The sequence below is a fragment of the Ochotona curzoniae genome, unplaced genomic scaffold, assembly GCF_017591425.1.
Source record: "Ochotona curzoniae isolate NIBS_2020 unplaced genomic scaffold, NIBS_Ocur_1.0 scaffold_3554, whole genome shotgun sequence".
Classification (NCBI taxonomy): Eukaryota; Metazoa; Chordata; class Mammalia; order Lagomorpha; family Ochotonidae; genus Ochotona; species Ochotona curzoniae.
The window spans coordinates 360,691-368,289 of NW_024467111.1; the positions used below are offsets into that span (position 1 = coordinate 360,691).

General features: G+C 48.7%; 1 protein-coding gene across 1 annotated transcript; it reads right to left on the minus strand.

Annotated features, from left to right (window-relative positions):
• Positions 1 to 2,140: 2,140 nt before the first annotated feature.
• On the minus strand, positions 2,141 to 5,924 carry LOC121145555 (short stature homeobox protein 2-like). The gene is made up of 5 exons (XM_040964472.1): positions 5,645 to 5,924; positions 4,704 to 4,903; positions 3,075 to 3,132; positions 2,767 to 2,855; positions 2,141 to 2,392 (listed from the first exon to the last, which is right to left on the minus strand). Exons 1-5 carry the CDS (start codon positions 5,922 to 5,924, stop codon positions 2,141 to 2,143), a joined length of 879 nt encoding a protein of 292 aa, XP_040820406.1.
• Positions 5,925 to 7,599: the final 1,675 nt, after the last annotated feature.

Consider the following 7,599-nt stretch of genomic DNA (forward strand, 5'->3'; position numbering starts at 1 on the left):
CTTGCTGTCAACATTGTTACTGTCGGGGCCCAAGGGTGGGGGGATGCAGGAGAAGGCAAGGAGGTGCAGATATTGTTGCCATGGCTGGGGTTCCCTGCTCAGGTACACATTTTGTGTACCTGCTGCACTCCTCTGGGAGACTGGCTGCAACTCTGACTTCCTGCCTCCAGTAAGGACCAGCCCTGGTTGCTGAGGCCCTCTGGAGGTAGGAATGACCTCTCTCTCTCTCTGACCATTTCTGGGAAACCTCTGAGAACAGCAAAAAGGACAGGATGTTCTGCTTCCAAGAATCTTCTGCAAATCATGGGACCCTAGAGGCCTGTGCCAGCATCGCATGAATGAATAAACTCATTTTTGAGAAAGGAAGAAGGAAAATAAAGCAAAAAACAAACAAACAAAAAATACCACTTAGTGGTTATTTAAAACCCAGGCTGCTGAGTGACAGCACTGTAAAAATTAAATAAAAATAAATCAGGGCTTAAAAATGCTGCAAAAAATTATGCCTGCCAAGGTTTGTGCCCTTAATGAGGCTATTACCATCCATCAAGGATGCATTCCCTGCAGCACTAAATAGATAGATAGATAGATAGATAGATAGATAGATAGATAGATAGATAGAATCTAAAACAAAATCACTCAGCCCAAGCTCCTATTTCTGCATTCCTGGCTGCCCACTCAGAGCTGCTGGAAGTCAATAAAATAAAATAAAATAAGATAAAATGAAATAAAATTTTAAAAGCCACAAAGTTGCAAACATTTGCAAGAACCAGCTGGTTTTGCAAAGGGGCCCCAGCAGGGGCTGTGTGACTGCCAGCAGCCCTTGTCTCTAGGGATTTGGTTTGCTGGACACTTAGCTCCAACACAAAAAATAAATAAATAAAATAAAATTCTAGTACTTCTACTGCCTCTTCAGGGTGTATACATGAGCAGGGAGCTTGAGGCTTTTTTTTTTTTTGCAAATTTTTGTCTCATCTTGCATGCATTTTTTTATGGCCTTTCTTTGTTCTTTACCTGAAAAATAATTTTCCCTTTTTTGTTCACAGTGCAGATCCCTGAAAACCTGACCTGCCATTACTCTGGATTGTGTCCCCAAAGCCTGCATAGTGAAAACAGTCTGCAAGCTATGGGAGGGGAAGTGGAAGCCACATTCTTAATCCTGCTTTTTCTGGATTCACCTTCAGCTTCCATCCATCTAGGAGGTTCTAGAAAGTTCTCCATGTGAAGCTGGGAGGAAACAAAGATCCCATCATGGCTTCACTGCAGAGTCCTTCCCAGGCAGCACAGAAGAAAGATTTGATCTTAATATTAAAAAAAAAAAAAAAAGCAGAAGGCCAAGTCACACAGACCCTAATATTCTTGCTTTGTGCTTCGATGGATTTTCTAACTTCTGCCCAGGTTCATTATAGAAGAGAAGCAAGAGGAGGAGGCCCTAAAAACAAACAAAAATCTCCCCAAATCGAAAGACAAAAAAAAAAAACCCTAAAAAAAATCTAGACAACAAAATACAAAATAAAATTTAAAAAAAACCCCACATATGAAATAAAACAAAATAAAAATTAAAAGTGAAATAAAACATAATGGAAATAAAACTTAAAATAAGAATTAAATGAATTAATTTTTTTTAAATGCCACTCACCAGCCTTTTTGCTCTGGCCCCTGCTCCAGCTCTTCTTCTTGGCCATTCAGGGAGCCCTCCAAGGGGGTGGCCAACCCGGGTCCTCTGGGTCCCTGTGCAGCATCCTCAGCAGCTGCAACCTCCAGTGCCTCCCCTGCCCAAAGCCTCCCGCCCCTGCTTCCTTCCAGAGATCCCACCCAACCACTCAGGACCACCATATGGCTCTTCAATTTTTTTTAATGATCCTATGTACAATATTGCACGTGGCTTCGCGACTCTGTGGCATTGGAAGACCCCTGCCCACACGCTCCCTCCCCACTCCACCAGCTCCCTCCCTCCCAGGCCTGGGGGGGGGGGACCCTAACCCTCCCATTTTATTATTATAATTCTTTGTATTATTGCTGCCTTTTTTTTTTAACCCGGGGCCAGGTACCCTGCAGGTGCACAGTTGCTCCCACCTGAGGCCAGGTCAGAGGCCCAGTGGGGTTCCCAAGGGACGCCGGTGGCAAAACACCTTAAGCCAGGTCAGAGGCCCAGGGCCTCGGCGTGCTTCCGGGCTTTGAGCCTGAGGTCAGCGATGCTGCAGCTCTTGCTGCTGCTCTTGGCGGCGGCAGCAGCCACCACTGCAGCTGCAGAAGCGGACTCAGCGGCTAGCGAGGCGATGGGCAGGCCGAAGGGCGGGGGCGGGAACATCAGGTAGGGCGCGTGGGCCGCCAGGTGCGGATGCAGGTGTGGGTGAGCGTGGGCCACGCCCTCCAGCTGTAGCTGAGCCTGGACCTGCAGCGCCGGAGAAGAAGAGGTCAGCTGAGAAGAGGGTGCCTTGCAGACTGAGGGGGCAGGAGTTCACCAGAGTCGGGGGAGCCCAGGGCTCCCGGTGCAGTCAGCAGTTGAGGCGTTCCTGTCTCCGCTGCCTCGCATTGGCAACACACTTGTCAATCATTCCAGAGCACACTTGAGAAAAAGATACATAGCTGCCTTAGGCGGCCGGTAGCTGATGGTATGGGAAAGGCCACCCTTGATACGTGAGGGGAATTTTATGATGGCCAACACCACGTCGCTGCTGCTGCAGCTAGAAGATCTCCCTACCTCCTCGAAGCGCCCCCTCCAAGAGGAAAAAAATAAAAGACCCGGGGCACCACCAGCCTGTTTACCTGCTGGAAAGGCATGCGCAGGGCGCTCATGTTGACGTATGGCGCCACTCGGCAGGCATCCAGGGGGTTAGCTGTACCCAGAATCACTCCTGCTGGGACAGAATACTCAAATAGCGTCACTGGGTTAGGGTCTCTCCCGCTCTCTCTCTCTCTCTGCCCCTTACTCCACCCTTTTCTCCCCCACCCTGAAGGGCACGGTTTTCAGCTTTCTGGAAACTCCTTCTCAGCAGGTCCCCCACTCCAGGTGGTGTGGCCTTGTCAGTACGCGTGTACACACACACACACACACACACTCCACAGAATCTGACCTTTGTGCAGTTGGTTCTCCTGTTTCCGGCACTTTGCTCTGCGGTTCTGGAACCAGACCTGTTTTTGCGCACATTGGGGAGGGACGGGTAAGGAGGAAACAGCCGTGGGTGGGCGGATCCAAGACAGAAATCACCACCCCCAACCCACCAGGGATGCTTCTGGGACTCTGGGTTTCTGGTACCCTGGTCTCTGTGTGTGTATTGGTGCAGAGTAGCTTTTAGAACTTTGTGTAAGTTTCTTTCTGAAACTCCACGAAACTTTCTGAAATTTTCCATGTGCCCTGGGTAGTTTCCCACTTTGGAAGAACAGAGCTAGACTGGGAACACAGAATTAGGATGCCGCCGTCCACTACCAGCATCCTAGACAGAATGGGGATTTTTGGGGTGACATAGGAGGGGGTTTCTCCCTTCTTGTACCTCCTCCCAAAATTCATCCAGGTTGTCTTCTTATGCAGCCACAACTCAGTCCAACTCACTACAGTCTCTCCCCAGGAGCCTGAGCCTCTAAGAGGTACACACACACACACACACACACACACACACACACACAATGTTTGATCCCTTCCAATTAGCCTCCAATGCGGTTAAGTGGATTGGTCTACACTTCGTAGCAGACACTCGTTTGTTCATTAACAGGGCCGCCGGGAGTTAATGCGATTTGCTGCGTGATGTCCATTAGTGAAAGTGAGCAGTGACATTTAATTCCAGCCACAGCAAACTTGTCGGGAAAATTCAATTACCGCCCCGAGGATTTTGGTTTTTTTTCTCTTCTCATAACTTCCCATTAGCACGGCCCCGCGGGATCAGGGAGGAGGAGGGAGAACTCCAACAAAATATAAAAACAAGAAACAAAATAAAATAATAATGAAAACCCAGACCGGCTCGTGAAGGAACAATTTGTGCAGAGAGGGAAAAATAAGGCAGAACTTATTGAGGAGGAGGCATTTTTTAAGGCCGTCTTAAGTACATGAAAAGTCTGCCTTATGAATACCGATTACAACATTTGCAGGAATGATACAAAGTATCCATTCTCCACTGAAATTGGGTAATCCTCAGCACATGCAAATGATATAAAGTATCCAATCTGTCCATTGCTTTCATTCTCGGGACCCAGTAATGATGCAAAGTATCCCTGCTGCCAGGATTGTGTCTGCTTGAGCACAGGCATCCTAGACAAGGTATCGTTTCCCACCACCGCTGTCTCCTCCTGGCCCATTTCTCCGGAGCCAGGGAAGGGGAAGAGCCATGAGAGTAGAGAGAAGGAAGCGGACCGCAGCACTCAGCACCCTCCTGCCTGGGTATCCCTTAAGTGGAGGTTTTCAGAGCTGTTTTCCCTCTTCTATGGGTCCTGTGCCCTTTAGGGGATGTAGATTGATTTATTGGGTTTTTATTGTTGTCCTCTATTCTCCGCCTTCGCCTTGTCCTCACACCCTAGCTTGCTTTAGCGCTGTCAGGTGATAAGTACTTCTGACTGTTGGCTTCCCCTAGGGGTCTTGCCGACCTGAGTTACCCACCTACAGGACTGTGTGCTTCCGTCCCTACCTGCCTACCACCTTCCCCGTCTCCCTCCCTCACCTGTTTCACCTGCACACTTGATGCACCTGTCTCAACCATCCCTGGCTCGCACACCTGTACGCGGGCCTCTGAGAGGCCAAGGCGCTGGCTGAGCTCCTCGCGCATGAAGGCGTCGGGGTAGTGAGTCTCGTCAAACAGGCGCTCGAGCTCTCCAAGCTGCTCCAGGGTGAAGTTGGTCCTGCTACGTCGCTGTTTCAGCCGCGCTGGACCCTCCTCAGCCTCTTCTGCCTTCGTCCCAGAGCGCGGCTGCCGGCCTGGGGAGGAGGGAGGCTGAATTGCATCTGAAAGACTTGCCATCCGCATACCTAAAGTGCTCTCTTAGGTCGCGGGACAGGGGTGGGACTTGCTCCGGCCACTTCCAAAATTGTCTATCACATTAACTGATTGACTGCTCCCTCCAACCAACCTGGATCGATTATCTTACTTATGGCAAACGGAAATCCTGGGGAACCCCGCCCCTGCCCTGAGCCTGCCCGCACCTCACGAAAATTATTTTTTTTTAATAAGATGTAATAAATTAAAAAGTTGGAACTCGATCCCGGAGAACGCTCTGGCTCAGGAGGCCGGTTTGACGGATGGCTGAGTGGGGTGGTGGGGGGTGGGCAGGGCTGTGCTGTCCTATCCGACAGGCAAGCGCGTGCGGGCACCTAACCCACACGTGTTTGATGTTAGGGTTCTCCGACAGCATTACCAGCTGCCCAACACGGTTGAGTGTTTCCACATTTCCCCCCCTCACCGCAGAACTCCCCTCAAGAGGGGTGAACGAGAGCCAGCAGAGAAGCCTTCGGATCCCCTCTTCTCCTCCTCCTTTTTTCACTTCTCCAGGTTGGATCCCTAGATGGTTGGATTGATTGCCTGGGGCAATTGATTGAAGGTTGATTGGGAGGTTGTGCGGTGGGTGAGTGGCTGGTCCCCCTAGGAACAGGCTAGCAGCGATGGGGGGCCTGGCGACTTGGGCTGAGTCACCTGGGTGAGGTGGAGAGGGGTACTCCTACCTTCAGCTGCGTCCTCCTCGTCATCGTCAGGGTGGTGATCTCCGGGGTCCTGGGCCGCATGCGGGGCGGGGCCGGAGTCTTCCACCTGTCTGGAGTCGGTGGTCGCGGTGGTTGCTGCGGCAGGCAAAAGAGTGCGGAAACAAGAGCCGCTGCCGCCTTGGTGGTGGGTGCGCCCACCCACGCCAGCTTTGCAACATTGCAGCGAGTTACTCTGGAATTGGCTACAAGGTTGGGATTTGGCCTCGAAGGACTTAGAGACGAAGGCTCGCAGCTCCTCCATGGCCTCCCACAGCTCTCGGGGTACACAAAAATAGATCAGACACCCCCAAATGGCTCAATACACTCCCAAATTTAGGGGTCTAAGGAGTCTCCAAGGAGGGGTTCTCAGGCTGCTGCAGCTGCTCCAGCCGTAACTCCTGGAGTTCAGACTACCCCCAATTTTTTAGGGGCGCGCGTCTCCCCCAGGAGCTGATGCTGGCGGCGGCTGTTTCAGGCAGTGCACAGGGGTGTTGAGACACGTTGCAGCTCTCGCACAGCTGCATTTATACCGAGCGCCTCTCTCTCTCTCTCTCTCTCTCTCTCTCTCTCGCTCTCGCTCTCTTGCTCTCTCGCTCTCTCTCTCTCTCTCTCTCTCTCTCTCTCTCTCTCTCTCTCTCTCTCTCTCTCTCTTTTTCACACACACGTTTACGCTCTGTCTGGAACAATTAAGGCGCTGGGCTCGTGGGCTGCAGGGGGAGGGGAAAGGGGGTCCTTGGAAAAAGGCGGATTTTTTTAAAAATAGGGGGCGGTTGGAGATCCAACAACTGGATAGGTGGAGGAAGACAGGGAGAAGGAAAAAGAGGAAGTGAAGAGGATGGCTGTCTTTAGTGGCATCTACAGGAATTCACCAGAAGTTGCTCTGGGCAGCTGAACCCTAGTAGAGATACTCCCAGGCTTTTCTTTCATTTTGTTTGTAAACTTGGCTTCCTAGAGCTTCTCTGGTCTCTGCAACAGAGATGGATACTTTATAGCAATTTTGCGTTGAGGAGATTGAAATTTTGTAGCCATTTGCACCAAATAGACTGATACTTTCCTTTAAATTGCGCCAAAAAAAAATGATGCTTTGTAGCAAATTTGCAAAAACTAGATTGTTACTCTATAGCGATTTTGCACACGGCGAATCATAACAATTTTGCATGAGAAAAAAAAAAGCTCATGCCTTGTGATTCGGCTCGAGAGATTGAGACTTCGTAGGGATTGTTCCACGAAAGAAATTGATGTTTTACGGGGAATTTATGAGAACAGATTGATATTCTGTAGCAATTTTTCATGAGGAGATTAATACTGAGCAGCATTTGCACTAAAGACACTGATGCGTTATTACAATTTTCACGGAAACTATGGAAAGATTGTAAAAACTTGCCCAAAACGATTGATACGTGGTAGCAATTTTGCATGCAAGATTGACAGTTTGTAGGGAGTTACATGAAAGGGATTAATATTTTGTAGCAATTTTGCACAAGGACAGTGACTATTACACTTTGTGTTAGATTGATAATTTGTAACCATTTTGCACAAAAAAAAGATGAACACTGTTGCAATTTGCAACAGATACATTGTAGCTTTTTTTTTTACCATGAGGAAATTTGTGCTTTGTAGCGGTTTTGCAAAAGAGAGATTGACACCTTGTAGCAATTTTGCATGAAAGAAATTCATACTCTATAGCGAATTTATGAGGATATTGAGGCTTTGTTACAATTTACATGAAAAAGATGGAGAGTTTGTAAGACTTTGCCTGAAAGAGATTAATTCCTTGTAACAGTTTTGCAAAAAGATTTACTTGAAAGATATTGATTAATTGTAGCAATTTTCATGAAGAGATTGAATGAAAAGATTGATTATTTGCATGAGAGTAATGGACAATTTGTAAGAATTTGCACAAATGCAATTGTTACTGTGTAGCAATTTTACACGAA

What these genes read in the sequence shown, in the direction of transcription:
- LOC121145555 (XM_040964472.1), bottom strand. Translation starts at nt 5,924, where the DNA reads ATGGAGGAGCTGCGAGCCTTCGTCTCTAAGTCCTTCGAGGCCAAATCC. An exon ending in TCTCAGAGGCCCGCGTACAG is followed by an intron (nt 3,133 to 4,703) that starts GTGTGCGAGCCA and finishes GCGCAAAAACAG; the next exon opens with GTCTGGTTCCAGAACCGCAG. An exon ending in TGCGCATGCCTTTCCAGCAG is followed by an intron (nt 2,393 to 2,766) that starts GTAAACAGGCTG and finishes CCGGCGCTGCAG; the next exon opens with GTCCAGGCTCAGCTACAGCT.